General features: G+C 40.9%; 2 protein-coding genes across 10 annotated transcripts in view; one reads left to right on the top strand and one right to left on the bottom strand.

The window, feature by feature from the left end:
- LOC112563584 (protein FAM53A-like) overlaps positions 1–10693 on the top strand; it is a 52818-nt gene extending 42125 nt beyond the window's left edge. For all 8 annotated transcript variants that reach the window (XM_025237677.1, XM_025237669.1, XM_025237675.1 and 5 more), the window contains 2 exons: positions 2979–3032; positions 4046–10693. In XM_025237677.1, coding sequence (XP_025093462.1) covers positions 2979–3032; positions 4046–4405 — 414 coding nt within the window. In that variant the 3' untranslated portion in view covers positions 4406–10693. The remainder of the gene's footprint in view (positions 1–2978; positions 3033–4045) is intronic.
- Positions 10694–11149: 456 nt separating this feature from the next.
- Positions 11150–16586, bottom strand: LOC112563585 (free fatty acid receptor 4-like). Of its 2 annotated transcripts, none has more exons than XM_025237678.1 (5): positions 16489–16586; positions 15140–15838; positions 14100–14613; positions 12556–12907; positions 11150–12216 (listed from the first exon to the last, which is right to left on the bottom strand). In XM_025237678.1, the coding sequence occupies exons 3-5, from the start codon at positions 14573–14575 to the stop codon at positions 11677–11679; spliced, it is 1368 nt and encodes a 455-aa protein (XP_025093463.1). In that variant the 5' UTR covers positions 14576–14613; positions 15140–15838; positions 16489–16586; the 3' UTR covers positions 11150–11676. The 2 variants fall into 2 exon arrangements, with proteins under 2 accessions (XP_025093463.1, XP_025093464.1); XM_025237679.1 differs by having other exon boundaries at positions 15140–15912; positions 16489–16551.
- Between the last annotated feature and the right edge of the window lie 256 nt (positions 16587–16842).

The following is a 16842-nucleotide window of genomic DNA, read 5'->3' as shown; positions in this document are numbered from 1 at the left end:
GCCGGAGGATTAAATCAGCTAGGATATGAATTTTGTGTCACGCGTTAATGCTCTAGTCGCAGGAAAGCTCGTCGATCAACACAGCCCTCAACAGAGACCGGATTGTTCCGCTGTAGACAAAGGGTTTGCGCAGTGTGTTTGTGTGTGTACGCACGCGCATTCTTATGCAGCGTCAACGTGAGAAGCGAGAGGTGGCAAGACTATGGTGAGAAAGAGAAAGTCTATAAATTGAACGGTTGTGGAACCGGCAGATGCATTCCCCGCGTGCATGGAAAGTGTTGCGCATGGCAACGCCGTCTGGGGAGCAACGCCCGACCTCACGGTGAATGCACGTGTTTGCTGGCATACCCATTGATCCCAAATAATTGTGGGCGGGGACTGAAATAGCCAGGTAGCTGGGAGACCCCGCCAGCGTATTCTCAGCACAAGGTGCGCATTCATATGTCGTCTGTCGTGGCAACCCAAGCTGATCGAAACAAGAGTTTTCTTTGTTATGCTTGGTATTTGTTTCATTAACTCCTCCCTTCAAAACACGCGCACACACGCACTTATAAACTCTGCTGTCCTTGGTGTGTGAGGATTGCTGACTGGTCAAGGTTCTGTTCTAGAGCACTTGCATTTTCCCCCTTTCTCGTGTTGTGGCTCACGCATGATGTCCTGTTGAGAATGCGACTTGTTGATTGCTTTACGACAGTTCACTCAGTCTGGCGAATCCGCAGAGTTATCGAGCGAAACGTTTTGCCCGGTCACACATGACGGCGCTACAGAAACGGGCAGCAGGAGTTTTGGGAGGGAGGGGTCTGGCAGAGCGCAGGAAGCATAACAGGATCTGCTGTTTACGACTGCTTGGGACAGGACGTTAATGGCTATCACATGATCCTTTTGATTTACAGCTTTTGTGCCAGAAACACTCCACACGGCACGGTCTCTAGAACTTACAGGCATGGGTGATGTGCACCAGTCTGGACGACGCTACGCCCACTAAACGGGTACCGACAATTGCAAGTCCGCTCTGCCGACTGAACTACTAGCGGAGGACGTTGATCCCATCACTCATCGCTGCCGTTTCTCTAACGTCTGGGCTGCAAACCTACGAGAAGTATTGGCCCGACCAACGGTTGTAACCCTAACCCTAACAATATTTGCTGACCGTAAAACATTGCCACATACACGCGCGCCCGTGCGGACAACTGTCTTTGCCAACTGTAGGAGCCACAGAAAAAGCCTGCACATGTGTCAGGTGGGAGGGGTAGAAGAGTGGGGATTCGTGGGGTTGTGGGGGTAGGGGACCTTGTGTCACTTGGAATGAGTGCTCTTGTGCTTAGGCTTAGCGGCTTCCGGCTTCCTCGACAGGCATGAGTCATCAGCCTAACAGTGCAGATGTGCATTCTTGTGTGCAGGAGGAAAAGTTTACTGCCCCCACCTTTGCTGTCCTCCCAACCCCACCCTTGCAACACACCTGACCCATCATTCTTCTGTAACTGCTACAGAAACACCTTTATGGAAATGTGGGTTGGTGTGGAGGGAGAGGATGTTTGATGTATCCAATGCAGTTGTTAGGGCGTTTCAGTTCATTGGTTTATATTCACGTCAGTTTTCGGTCCCCACCTTCCACCACCCACTAGTTCCTTCTAGTCTTCAATCAATAAATAGTAATCTTTCCATTGCAGATTGAGTGGTTTTGCAATGCACCAAGATTACAGCGACACTTTAGTAAATGCACTAAATGTGTTACATTTCTATCTGTGCATTGCTCATTTTCAATTTTTTGTTTTTATTCCCTTTCTGCGCTTAAAGATATTGCAATTCAAATTACTCATCCTCTCCTAATTGACATTCAAAACATTTCAAATTTGCATATACCAACTTTTAAAGAAAAAATCAGCAAATTAGATACAATGATTATAAAACTCTTTTGTGATTACCTTTCAATGGTGTAATCATACTTGTCCCTCACATTCACAACTGAAAATTCAAAATTATATATAATGACAACTGATCAGTATGTGGGTTTGTTTTTTAGTCAAAACATGAAGTCTTGAGTGATTAGCATTACAGCTGCCTCATGACAGATCACTTATTTTGTAGTCATTTGTTTGGTACCAAAAAGATAATTTGTAGCTCCTTCAAGTTGCTCTTAAAACCAAAAATATGATTATGTTCTAAAATGATATGAAAAATATCTAGTAACAAAACTTGCTGAGGAACTTTGCCTTAGTCTTAAAAATTGCCACATAAAACAGCAACAGTGTCTGCTGCCTTTAGTACTGTTAAACTGTAGCTAAATTTTTGAAGTAATTGAATTTCTTAATTAATCTCCCTAGCATTAACTAACCATTAATTATAAGAGCCAACTTTAATAAATACAGTAGAAAAAAACATAATATCATGTTTAATTTCAAAACAAGATTTTTAACTGTTGAAAGAAAGGATGTCCATGATACATTATGCTTCAAAAACTGGAGTAGCTGCTGCCCCCCCTGGGGCAAAAGTTACAAAACAAAGGCAAATCACTGCCATGGAGCAGCATGTAGAATTCAAGGACAAGCGTCTTGTTTCTGAAATTATAAGCAGTGTCCAGACCTTGTAGATGTTTTATCCCTAGAACCATAGTGATATTGCAGTGGCAAATCTGGTTTGGTGTCAAGATACATGAAGTAGTGTCTGTGGGTCTCAAACTGCTTTTTAATTTCAGAAATAAGACATTTTCTCCTTGCGTTCCCAATTTTGCCCTGGAGAAACTACTCATGATTTATAACTACAGCCTCTGGACTTTGTCATGTTGTCATTTATTAATTGCATGTGATTTATTGCTTGCATTTTCAGACTTGTTCCACAAGTTTTGTACCATCATGCGTCACTTGAGAGTCTTTGATTTGAAGTGATTGATTAGTTATGTTTCCAGGCTCTTTGGTAAAGGTGTAGTTACACTGACAATACAATGTGTGTATATTTTTTTATATTTATTTATGTTGCAGACTGCATACCCTGGAAATACCACATCACAGATTACCCCGGCCCAGGATATCCAGGTACTAATTAATGCAGTATGGCTTGACTCTGAATAGGATCAAACTCTAACAACATCTAATAGTGTGCATACTTATAAATGCTCATGTACATATATGCGTGTACATGAAAGCACATAAATGAGCACTTTTCCTTGAGCAAACCATGAAGCCCAGTGCATCTCCCTCCCCCCACATCCTGCCTAAATTTGTGTGTGCGTTTTCCACAAGTCACTCTCATCAAATATGTGCAGCCCACAAAAGATTTTTTTTATTAGCTGTCTCTGCACAAAGAGATGTCTTTGTAAAGAAATACATGCAGGAATTCAGATAAGAGACTAGGATTACAGATGGAAAGGAAGGGATAAAGGAAGAATATTATCTAGGGACATTTTTGACAAATCTGGGAATGATCGCACTTGCTGGATTTACACATCCGCTACAAAAGGCTGTTTGTGCATGACAACCCAGATTCAGCTTTGTTCTGTGAGTGCAATCTAGCCTTCTCAAGTGTTCACATACTTTTGGAGTGGTTACTTGTTTCAAATACTTTCCAAGAATTTTGAGCATCTTCCACCTTCCTTCCCTCTTTCCTTTTTGTTTCTAATTACACATCTCACCATTTTATACATTTGGGCTGATCAGTTTACAGTTATTCATCCTCTTCTTTAAAACACTCAGTACATCCAAAGACCCTAACAAAGTGTCCTTCAGACACTGCAGGAATCTGAAGATCTTTTCTTTCCTCGCTGTATCGGCATATTATTTAAAATAGTACTTTTTTCCTTATCTGAAGGCTGATCCCATTAAACTATGTGTAGATAGAAATTCATGAGTTTCTTTGGCGTTTTTTGGGGGGATGGTGGGGGGTGGGATTTAACTGATCTGCACTCTTTCATCTCAAAGCTTAACTGAATCCTCATAAGATGATAGTCATAAAATATGCTATTTTTGAACACAGCAGAACTGTTATTGTCAAAAAAATAGGGGTATACGGATTTTTTTCCTAAATGAATTCATTTTGCTTGTGTTGCCAGAGTCCCCGGTGGCGATCAGACATGGATTACATGTGTGTTGGAGGCCTCATGCCAATAGCCAGCTCTCCACAGGACACCGATCTTCCTGCCACCCCTCAGGCCTCTGACCATGCAGCACTTCATGGAACATTAGACATGGAAGTTGCAGCATGCCTGCACCTTCCTGCCACCCCACCAAACAGCGAAGTGTCTAGCGGCATTGACATCCGGGAGCCAGTCAAGTTGCTTGGGGAAGAAGAGGAGGAAGAGTGTGATGAGGAGGAGAGCAATTGTAGTTGCCATAGAGACCTGAGAGGGGATGACGGGGGTGGGTTTTTCCCTCTCACTGACCTTGATCTGGAGCAAATTGAAAGTCACTGACCATGGACAATAGGGGGAATAAAAAAAAAACAGTGTTTAGCCTTTATTATGTTTGTATAAAATGTGTTGACAGAAGGAGAATAACAAAGACAAGCCTTTTGCCATACCTAATCATGGGCTAGCAGCCTGTTTTGTGATGATTCCTTTTTTTTTTTCCTTTTCTTTTTTTGAAAAGAAAAGAGGTGAGGTTGGTGAGAATTTTCAAAGTGGTGCAACAGTGGTTAATTACGTACAAATGCTGGTGTCTGATTCAGTAGCGTCGTCACTTGTACACTGGGATGAAAATGTAAGCGTACGTGTCTTTGCCAGATCATGAATATAGCCACCTATATGTGTCTCGTACATGCATTCATACACTAGCACTCATGCATGCTTGCATACATCTGATCGTTCTGCCAGACCAGTAGCTATAAGGTTTAGCTGTGCAGGGGAGATCACTCAGGGATGAAATGGCCGATCAGGATATGGTTGTTAAATGTGTTGGGCTTTTTCTTCTCCCCATTTTTGAGAAATCAAGTTGCCGCCATGGGTGTGGTGGAAGGCAGTCAGCGTTTATCAGCTTACATAAATAATTCTTTTCCTCTTACCTCAGCTTCAATGCTTGGACTTTGATTCTGTACAACAACAAACAAAAAGTGCATAAGCTTCTGTGGAGCTGATATGGGCCATTTGAGACTGTACTGGTGGACTGTCAACGGTGCATGCTTGATGGTGCAAAGCATACCTTCCAGAATTTATTGAAAGCTGAGCACATCTGCACTTTTTAATTACTTCCTTTGACCTGTAGAAGTGTGAGAATCTATCTTCAGATTTAGTAAGGACTGTTCAAGAATCTATAGGGCTGGGCTAACAGAGGGAATGCAGACAGAAAAACTGAGGGTATGATGGCAGGCCTAGAAATAAGGGTACAAGAGGAGCAGGTCATGTTGTTAAGGTTAGTAGAAAATACACTGAACAAACCAGCTGTGAAAGTGGCAGTCAAACACTCCTGCTTTCGGAGACCATGGCATTGCTAAACATTGGAGACTATATTTTTCATTGTTGAGATTATGTATTCTTGACCAGAATCTACACAATTATTTTGTCTGAAAGTCCAAGTTATGTCTTTGTTATAATCTGTCTTGAATTGCACCAATTGTTTTGTTTAGGAGGTTCATTAACAATGAGTTGTTCTGTTGACATTTCAATTTGACCATTGTAAATGTCTCAGTGCTGGCTGTAGCTGACTTAAATATTTTTAAATTTTTGCAAAATCCTAGGGTGAATATGATAATACTTCCATTTTATTTTCTTGCATTCTAGTAGGTAGGACTTTAATGTTAACAAGCACAACACTAAGATGAAAGGAGTAATAATCTGTGATTTGGTGACTGAAACATGAAGTGAAATTTGGATTTTGGGAGTAGGTAGGCATTGATAGCTATCAATTAGGTGTTGGTCGATACTCACAGATATGTAGACATAATTTTTTTTTTTTAAATAGACCATGAAGAAATGTTAGCATCCAACCAATCAGTAGTTGGAAAACTGTGATAAAGGAGACTACAAGAACTTTGCCAAGGAAAAAAAGAAATCTGAGTACGAGTGGACTTTGTGTGCATTGAGATTGCTGTTGGAGGGATGAAGCATGTATTTAACCCCAGACGTGATTACAGGTGGTTTGCTTGCTTACTGCATGTGCAATTGTAATTGGATTGTCTCTGAAGAAAGTAACAAAACTTGTCTGTAATGACTCAAAGTACCCCAAGGAGTGCATATCATTTTCTTAGTTTTCTGTGGCAACTTTCCCTCTTCCTCTTTCCCCAGCTTCATGTAAGTGTTGGAGATGCTGATTCTAAATGAATTTGATCTGGTTATGAGGTCCATTTCAGCTTCCAAGCAGACCATAAGGCAGAATGTCAGTCCCTTTTTTTTCTTTTTGTTTTTTTTTTCCTATTTTTGTGGGTGGGGTGGGTGGTGAAGTTGTAGTAAAACAGTTTACACTTTAAAGCTGGTCATCTATTGCATTTACACCAAATGGTGACCACAGTGTACTGGGCAGGTTGCAGGTAAAGTAGTATAAATGGGCATGTAAACACAAAGTGTCAAGTGTCAGTAATGCAAAATCTTTAATTACTCTGAAGAGTAAGCAAGATGACAATGAAAAATCTGCTGTAAGAAAATTTTTGACTGCAGCGTAGGAACATACATATGAAATGCTACTCATACAAGTTCAGTTTATAACACTCAAATGATAAATAAAAACCCTAGTTTTTCTTTAAGCAGGCTGAATAAGTTCTGATCCTGCTTTAGGCATGTCACAGTCAATGCAAACAAGTAACTGTGTGCTGCATAGTCCTAGATGATCAGGTGCTAAATTTTCTGTTAAGTCTCATTTTTTTGTTTTTTTGTTTATATTACAGTTGTCAGCTACATTAAATGTAGCATTGTTCATGACACCAGACAAAGTGAAGCATAGATGCATAACAAAGGTTTACCTAGTCTGTCTTTGCAGTCAGTCATTCTGCATCCAACATTCAAAGTCCCATTCCATGTTTGGAGACTTTGGTAATCTTCATTTTCTTATGTTCTTATCTGTGATGTTGAGAGCCCACCTACCAGAAACCTAAGCAACAGGTTGATAGCATTTGTTTCTTTTTAGATGATAGATTAGATGCCCGCCCACTCATCCTCCTCCAAAAAATAACTTGCACAAAACCAGTGATAAGATATTTTCCTTTTCTCTCCACTTTATAAGATTTTGATATGATTTTTAAAATTATTTTCAGTTCTATTAGTGTCATCAATCATTAAGCACTTAATCATGCTGATGGTTCATGGACAGATGCAACTTTTTAGCAATTCTTCAGCATCTCATAAACTTATTCGCCATCCCCACATCTTCCCACCTTAAAAACTATTTTCTAATTACTTAAAGCAGCAATTTAGAGCGGAAATGCGGATTTTCTTATATATAGTGATCTCAAATTTAAAAAATTTTCCCACATCCACTGATCATTAAACTTGCTGTAAAATATACAAATAAATTTTTATACCAGCTAAGAGAGCTGAAAATTTTAAACTAGTTATTAAATTTTAAAAATAAATAACTTGGTTAAAATGGCAAAAAACCCTAATTTTGTGATATGAAAGATTGTACTCTAAGTCGGACACAAGTTCTACACATTCCCATACAACAATATCTGCCAAAAGGGCAGATAAATCTCCACTTGATGGCACTTTTATTGGAAGCCTGCATTGGCTTTCAGCATCACAGAGAAGCAGCATAACTTGGGTCTTGGTTAAACAAGGGCAATTGTGTATGGGCGTGAAGACTTTCAATATTTTGCAGAAGTCTTATGAATGTGCCATGTTCCTTATGGCTTGCCACAAGTGACTGTTTTTGTTGTGCACAGAGTGCAATGTGGTGAATAAAGTCACTTTCTGTGTGTAATAGGGAAGGACCAGTATCCCAGTATGTGCTTTGGTGCAAGAAAAGGGAGACAGTTGAATTGATTTCACTGTACATAAAATGCATTTGTTCACCTCTTTTATCATATTTCTTCTCTGTGGATTGTACAAACAAATAAACTTTTTTTTTAATGTAATTAATTTCATGCACCCTACACTTGCATGCAAATATATGGCATGTATGTGCACTTGTCCTTAACAACTTGTCCCTTGCACGCCTGGCAAGTTGAAAAGTTGTGATGGTTTCTGACAGACTACATTGCAAGTACAAACTTCAGAAAACTGGTAAATAATTTACCGGTATAGAATGAGTCTTAATTTTTTTAAATTTTAATATTGTGACTTTTAAAAAATTTTAAACACATTGGGCAAATTATTAAAGTGGTGGTGTGATTCAAAACAAGAGTTAAGCTAATGATGTTTTCTGCCAAATATATGCGAATGAAACTGATTCACTTTTGGTTTCAGTTTTCTGGGTAGAGCTGAGATTCTGACGTATTTAAAGCCCTATGTAGAATAGGAAAACCAAAGCTCTCATTTTTTTCTTTGAGTGAGGAGGCCACAGAACTGTTAGATGTGGTAGCATTGTAGTAAGAACAGTCCAGCAACTGGCATGAAATCAGTTTGCTTCATCCTGACAAGTGTTGTGTTAACTGTCAACAAAACTGCACTAACCCTAAATTGGCAGCAAAAGAATAGTTCTAGCAATTTTTCCAAAGAAAAAAAACCAGACTGAAAACTATGTTTCTGACATCATATTTACTAATTTAAATGTGACTTTACAAAATGCTGTGTACAGTTGCATAACCTGCCTTCTTTTGATGTTGGAGCAGCTAAGCAGAACTGCAATCTATTTTTATCAAATGAGGTCAGAATGAACACTTTTTCAGCCTAACAACACTTGGGCCACTGCTGCACTCTTGTGCATCATTTAGTGATGGAGTATTGTCACAGTCCTCTTATGCTACAACCAGGCTACCTTGTCAGTTGAATGGCAGATCATGACAGATTCACAAAACCTGCATTTCCTAACTTCATTTCTGGATCCAGTGGGATGACTTCAGAGATTCTTGAGACTTTTGGTGATCACTAGCTTTGTCACAAAGGGGTGGGTTGTTGTGCAGGAAATGGACACGAAACATAAAAGTTGGGAGTGGAGAGAATGCTACAAAAGTAAAAACTTGATTAAACAAGCATTTTCTAAGGCTGTGGATTTTCACCGTGGCCTGCTGGACTAGGTGAAGTGGTATGAGTTTTGCCTTTGTCATCACTGTCCAATGGTTAACAACTTTCCAGCAAAAGAGATGTTTCAAATATGAAATTTTCTTTCACCACACTGTTTTCCTTTGATAGGAATATTAAGTACAGTGAAACTTTGATTATCTGGTCTTCAATTAACCATGCATTCGGTTATCTGAGATCACCTAAAATAGCAACTGCTAGACATCACAAGTCCGCCTAGAATTCTGACTACAGGAATGTAGGCTACATATGTCACAGCTCAAGTTTTCTTTGTCGATGGGTTTCTGAGAATTCTAAAAGGATTGAAAGTATAGCATCCTTACACCAGTTTAACATGTTTTTTGTAGGTATCTATAGTCTCAGTGGCCAGTTAAATGTCCATATGTAATTCTATAATTATTCAAAGCAAAAGGATCTGTGTATGACAGTTAGCATTAGCTTTTCTTTTGTGTATGGAGTACAATCAGCAAACTGAGAAACTGATTTTTTTTAAAAATAAGGGTTATTAACGGGCAGAATGCTTCAATTAGAATAGTGACAGTCTTCTTGGCCCTTTTTTCTCAGTGGTGCATCACTGGCGAATCATGAATCCATTAGGTCCTCTGTCCTTTATAGCTATTATTTTGAAGTGTTTTGACAGCTGCATATAGTTCTTTCAGACCCTGGTAGTTTCTATCAGCATGGTTTTCACGTTTGAACTGTCATGGGTACCTAGGCTACATCCTATGGCATGGATTTTTATTCATTGGAAACCACAAAGTTGTTGGTCAGCAGTCAGTAAGTTGCTCTTTGTATTACATTTGTACTTCCAAGATTTCCTTTACTACCACTCAATACCTCCAGCTCTAGCAAGCCCTCTGTAGCCACAGGTGTAAATCATTTTGCATGAAATGGACTTTAAGATCATCAGGCCCTATCTTTGGTCTGTGTTTGTTTCCATTCAGCACTTTTGATCCAAAGCTAATCCTGTAGTAACCTTACCTCTGTGTCATAACTATTGCCCTGCATTCAGCCAAAAAAGAAGTGTATCAAATCTTTAAGAAATGCTGTTGGACTCCTCCACACTCTAATTCTGTTGCCAATCAGTGTTTATGTTAGATGTCACCGAAAACTGTGTAAAGATAAACATTAGATAATGTTTTTGGTAGATGCCCCCAACATTATGTCAAAAATGTACATCATTAATTAAGAAAAAGGTGATAACTTCATGCTAAACTTAATGAAATATTGTCATTCAAGTCAGCTATTGCATAGAACAGGAGATGTAATCATTATTTTAAAAGAAAAAGGAAACAAATGCCGTCCACTCATCATCATTACAGGTCATTCCATATATGAATGACTCATTGTGTTCCTGTGTCAACCATCACACGTTTTAAACACAGGGGAATGAACTTCTCATTTTCTTCCATTCTTATTTCAGAAATTGCCTGGCCTTATTTGTCTTCTGGGTTTTTCTCCCATCTATAGTAAGTGCACTTTTGTTTTGGTTTCACAGCTGTAACAAGATTTGTGTGACATTAATATCCATGAACACTTATCAGTTTTCTTTCTATTACTGGTAAGAGTTTAGTAAAAGTAAAGTTTTAAAACTGACTTTTCTCTTGGCTTTTTTTTTACTTTGTTAAAAAGAGGTGTGTAAAAATGCTTTGAAAGTGTTCCTTTTGACTGCATTGCTTAGATCTGTGTAAATCAAGATAGAAGAGAGCTGAACATTGCTCTTGGTGAAAAATAAAATGTCAGGACAGTCCTGCAACATGGATCACTATCTAAAGACAAGCAGCAGGTTAGCTACCTGGATTCACTTCTAGAGAATAATGGAGAGATGATTTGCCAGAGAAGAGGCTCCTTTCTTGCCATCATTGTCACTTTCTTTTAAATACCTTAAGGGAAAGGACATAGTTACTCATACCTGTGTTATTATTCAGAGCTTGATTCAAGAAAAAATTTCTCTCCTCTCCCCTGTTTGTCTTCCATTCTTAGACGAAGGAATCACAACAACCATCAAAATACAAAAGTCAAAACAATAACAAAATAGACTGAAAACCACAGCTCATGGAATACATTTATAGGCCCATGTCAGATCTTGTACCTGATCACAAATCCTTATTCTAAAAGCTTGCATACATGTACTGTCACCTTTGTCTATCATGTTAAATATTCCACTGTACAGTTCAAACATGTCACAGCATCCCCATTCATTGCCATTGTGCTCTGATGCTATTCTGAAGCATTGTAAAGTTACACCACCTTTTGCGAGCAGGACCGTCACCAAGGTGTGAGGTTTGGCTGACTTTCTGGACCCGAATCTTGTATTTTGAACCCATCTGGACCCACGTTCCGAATCTTTGTAGCTTATTGAGATGCCAAAAGCTAAGCGTCAGGTCGGAGAAAGGGGTGTACTTTCAGCTTACCGCTAAAACTCTGTCGCAATTATCCAGTACCTCCAGTTGCTGCTTTTTTCACACCCAGTCTCGGAAGACCAGACGTGTGCAAAATTAACTATCGCCATGACCAACAATCATGTGATTCACAGAAGAAGGAACAAGAGAAAAAAAGTTTACAATTTTACACCAGCATCATGTCAATGAAGTGACCGAACTGACAGCCCCTCTCGACTTCAGTCTATTCTCGCGTGGCCGTGAGTTCACCTCCGGACTGGCAGCAGGTCCATTGGCTACATCCACAACGGATCTGGTTGGCACAACAGGGGAGCGCTTGCAGAAGACGATGGTCTTTATCTGCTCTCGCAACGTCTCCAAGCTCAGGCCGTAGGTCAAGGGGTTGACGATTGCGTTGAGGTAGGCCACGGATATGGCCCCGAGAAAGCAGTGCGTCGTGACCTGCATGGAGTCGGACACGCCGTCCATGGTCAGAAGCACGAACACGACGAAGATGGGCGTCCACATGACGAAAAAGAGGACGATAAGGTAGATGAGGGTATGAACCACCTGCAGGTCACGCTTGTTCCTCCTCATACGCAAGTTCAAGGTGATATTCTCCACCGGCACCGGAGAAACGAGGTCAACCGTCGGTGTCAAGCTTTTGCCGACAGGAGCGATTGTCGTGGTGGTTGTGCTCGGGTTGCGAGATCCATACTGCAAACAAGCAGATCGTACCTGCGCAACGGGGAAAGAATCATACCGCTGGCTATTAGTCGTCATATCTTAGTGCCTACGCATCTAACAGGATGTATACACTTTGGTTTCTTTATTTTTGATACAATGTTATATTGGGTTATTGCTTCTTGCCTGTATGGGTTATGTAGGATTTAGTTTTATTTAATTTCAATTGAAAGGAACTTGTTTATAGATTGTCACCACGAGAAAATCTCGTAGGGGGTGGGGGAAGGATTGCAGCACTGAAGAGTAGATATCTGAAATCTTTTGTCTTTTAGTGGTCAGATTATATATAGGGTTTGTTGACGTCAAAGAAAGAAAGCAAAGAAAAACACTTACCTTTCTGAATTTAATGGCAATGGAGATGTGACTGAATATCAGTATAACAACGGGGATAACAAATCCCGATGTAACGACCAACAGAGTGAAACCAATGACGAATGGGAATCCCTCTGTTTTGGGCCAGCCAAGGGTGCAGATGGACACCGTGTCTTGGCCGAAAGGGCACTCCTTGACCACAAAGTAGATGGCCAGAGGTGAGAAGGTAATCACGGTGAAGAGCCACACCAGGATGATGAGAACAACGGCGAGGGTGGGCGAGATGCGGTACTTAATGCCATGCACGATGCACGTGTAGCGGTCTATGCTGATGAGACTCAGAGTCCAGATGGTCACGAAGCCGCACACAAAGCTGTCAGAATGAGAATGAGGACAGTTAGTGTATGACTTGACATGCACAACGAGTATAGACGTATCTCTGGACTGCCAAGACCTGAAAGTCTACAACTTCGTGAGAGGTTAAAGAGTTGGTCTTGGCAGACCGCCTGCAGGTCTCAGTGAGCCATTTGTATGTTTAAAATCCGGAATAGCGATCACATTCTTAGTCAACAGTACACTTGCAATAAGTTTGCCAATTACAATTTTTGGGAGGAGGGGGCAAAGCCGTTGGTCGCAACTTTGCAAGAATTGGAACAAATAAACTGAAAATGCAACAAACCATAAAACGTAAGCTTATGTACCTCCGTCATCATGAGAGCTCGCAGCGTCTGCTTTTCTTCGTGTTTATCGTTAAACCGGAAGCGAAGTGGGGTATTGACCTACTTCTAAAAGTTAACGCGGGAGACAAGCAGTCCCAGAGATATACGTCCACGCAGGGAGAATGGACAGAAAAGGAAGATGGCATATATTTTGTAAGCAGCCCTGATTTAAAATTTATCAGTCTGGAAGGATCACATTTGAACTAGCGTATGACGTGTGAAGGTGAAAGGGACATTTTAATGAACAACATTATAAGAGCAGGCAAGAGATAAATACGATGCACACAACTTGCAAGGCCTTTCTTGTCTCAAACTGCCGGCCTGGATGAACTGTACATGTTGGGAGAGGGTTTGGATTAAAATTTTTAATGAACGCTATCACAAGTACAGACGAAAATATGGAGACAAAAACCGATGCATAGTTTGCAAAATATATCCATCCGAAAAACTATTGTATTTTGGTGTTTGGCTGTTTTGTGTGGATTATTTTCCCTGAAGCCGCTAAAAGAATCATCGCCATGATGACAATGTCTCTGATGTATATGCCACATGTGCAAAGTTTTCTTAGTCCTGCATTTCTTAACTGACCTGGCATCGAAGTATTTCTACTTACGCTTCTGTTGTAGATGCTTTAACTTTACTTCTTACTTTTTGGGCTCAATCCCTAGTTTTGTCTTGTTGAGGTATTTTTATACTCGCTTTATTATTGTCTTCTTTTCCCTCTTCCTCCCACCTCTCCCTTTTTAATGGAGCTGTGGTTCTAATATTTTTGTTTTTCGTCGTTTCATTCTAGCTCATTAACTGACACATTCATCATCCCAGCACGTCCTGGACGCCAAGACATACCTCACGTAGAAAATCATTTTGCAAGCTAAGTTGCCCAGCGTCCACATTCCCGTCATTCGCACGTAGGCGACAAACGGGCAGCTGAGGGTGAAGCACATGTCGGCGATGGTCAGGTTGCAAATGAAGTAGTTCATAACGCTGCGAAACTGCTGTGTGGTGGTCAGCGTGTACAGCAGCAGAAGGTTGGCCAGCGTGGAGGTGAGGAAGAACAGAAGCAAAAAGAATACCTCCACTGCGACCTCCACGTCGCCAGTGTAGGGCGGGCGGTTGAAGACGGAGAAGAAGGTGAAGTATGTCCTGTTGCCCCAGCCCAGCTCGGTGTCCACGCAGTACAAGTAAGTCTTGTTGTACAAGGACGGCATCATCTTTGTGGTGGTGGGTTTGTGGAGTGGTGGACGGACGTCAACTGCTGATGTCCCCCAAGCAAAGTCACGTGACAGGTGCTGGCAATGCCTGGAGGTGGTTGCTCGTGACATGGAACATCGAACATGCAGCGACTGTTGACCTTCTTAGTCTGCAAGGCGATCAGAGTTTCAGGTTTATTAACATGCGACAAGCTGTGACACACACGTCCACTTAATTGGGACCATTAAAGGTCAATGACCTTATTAACGATTAACTTTGTACGTTATGGCTTTGCTCTCGCTCTTGTATCGGTTAACCTTAAGCTGTCCGTCATAACTCGATCTGGTCGTAAGTCGGCGGTTAGATTACCGTAAGTATATCATGCAGGGTAATCATCTTTAAGCCATATGGTATTTTAGAAACATTTTCTTTGTTCATCATTTCATTTTATTTGCTCATTATTTTTATCATTAGATTAGTTCTATTTTATCACCCTTGTATGTTCATTAGTGTTGTTGCCTCTTTTCTTAATAGTGGACTGTTATTACTTTTCTACAAGTTCATATAAAAATTCAACCAAAGGCAGATACTCGTTAAGACTCAATATGTTAAATATGTTAAAAAATTATTCTCTTTTACACACACACAAAACCACGATAGCAATATTTGTTTTGTAGCAGAAAAAACAGACTTACCAGATCGTATTGTAGAGGTGATTATACACTGTTTTTACGCAACAGCGTTCTGCAAACACTTAGCAAATAAGCAAAACGCATGAACAACGACTAAAAGCGTTGTTTCACTCCTTTAGTGGTGCGTCGAGTGCTTACGAGCATGGACGTCGAGATGCAGCATTTCGGACTGAAGGTCGTGAAATTCTCCGATGTCAGTACTCTGCGGGTTCAAAAATGGTCCAGCACAGGGATCACTTAGAATTGTGGCCGTTTAATCACTCAACAGCTTTCTCTTGGCTCCAATTGAAGTTTGACATGATTACCACATTATCTACTTTATGAAATCATTTCTCACAGCATCATTACTGTATTTTTATGTTCGCCCCCATAAAGTCGTCAGAAAATAGTATGTTTTGTTGGGGGATTTCTTTGTTGTTTGTTTTGCTGTTTAAAACGGCTTACATAGTGATTAAAAAAAAAATCCAACTGTCACGGTGGTCAAGCGAAAGACGTTGCTGTCGCTGCAGGAGAATAGGTCGGAGCTCTGACAAGGAATTTCTAGACGTCGTATCGCACTTCCTCCTCGTATCCACCTCGCATAAAGAACAAAGAAGTATCTGTCTGTGCACGATGCCTAGTATGAGCTGCGACGACGACAGCCTTGCAACCTGAGCGTGACCTCTTGCGCCTGCAGCTGCCCAGACGCGTTGTCGCGGTCCTCTGCGACAGAGAGTTGGCGCGTGCCCTTAAGTATGCTGTCTGGCGCGGCGAAGAGCGGCGCTTGGCTTCTACAACTTTGAGAGTGGAACCCACTAGTAACTGGGAACTCCAGCTCTTGTTCATTACACATTTTTTTTCCTGCTAAAGACCTTTCACAACGTTAATATATTTTTTAATGCTTTGCATAAGGATTAGCTAAAGAATACCCCTCGGATTTCTTGTATCCAGCTTGGATCAGAGGTCTTTAGTTCAACTATGCTGGTAAGTCATGTTATGAAAGCTAAAGGGCGTGCAAAATGCTGACTGCTCCAGAAAATAGCCAACATCCTCAGACTGGTCCATTGCTGGCTCTCTGCCAACCAATTACATTCCGAAAGTGAGTAATGAATGAGTCGGCATTTATGATTTGTCAGCGACCTTGCTCTTATTAGTTGTGAGATTGACTGAATTAATGTTGTGCACTCACCACGAGAGGAAATGTGTGCAGTGAGAAATAGATTTTTTCGAGAAGCTACAGCAATACCAGAGGAGACTCATTTTCTAGACTGGTGAGAGAAACATGAGGGGCTAGTGCGGCCAAGAAACAGCAAGAAACACAAAAAAAAGGTTAAACAAACAAATAAACAAAGTCGGCATTGGCCTAATTTTACCAGACTAAAACAGCCTTGCTAGCAGTTGCCGGCTGGAGATTTCAGGACACCAGAACGTCGCCACGCTCGACGGCTCGACTAATGATCAACATCCGGAAACGTAACTCTTACTTCCGCATCTGCTTGGTTATCGTTCTTTGTCACCTTCTATGAGTGGCTGACCAGCTCGGCCACCAGACACTGGGCTCGTCGTCAGCCACAGGCACTCTTCTGCTGCCTTCTCCGAGGTGGAAAAAATATGGTCCCACACACATCGCGTCGACATAGATCTCAGTGACAAGACCTAGTGACTTTATTACAAGTCTTAATTTTATTCGTGCCCCCATGTTAAAAAAAGTAGTCCCTTCCAGAATC

This window comes from Pomacea canaliculata, linkage group LG5 (genome assembly GCF_003073045.1).
Source record: "Pomacea canaliculata isolate SZHN2017 linkage group LG5, ASM307304v1, whole genome shotgun sequence".
NCBI lineage: Eukaryota > Metazoa > Mollusca > Gastropoda > Architaenioglossa > Ampullariidae > Pomacea > Pomacea canaliculata.
Note: the sequence above shows the minus strand (reverse complement) of the source record. Positions and strands in the feature narration are given on the sequence as shown.

Coding starts and splice junctions, on each gene's coding strand:
- LOC112563585 (XM_025237678.1), bottom strand. CDS start 14,575: ATGTCACGAGCAACCACCTCCAGGCATTGCCAGCACCTGTCACGTGAC. Junction 12,908..14,099: donor AAAATGATTTTCTACGTGAG/GTATGTCTTGGC, acceptor TCATTCTGACAG/CTTTGTGTGCGGCTTCGTGA. Junction 12,217..12,555: donor TTGCCATTAAATTCAGAAAG/GTAAGTGTTTTT, acceptor CCCGTTGCGCAG/GTACGATCTGCTTGTTTGCA.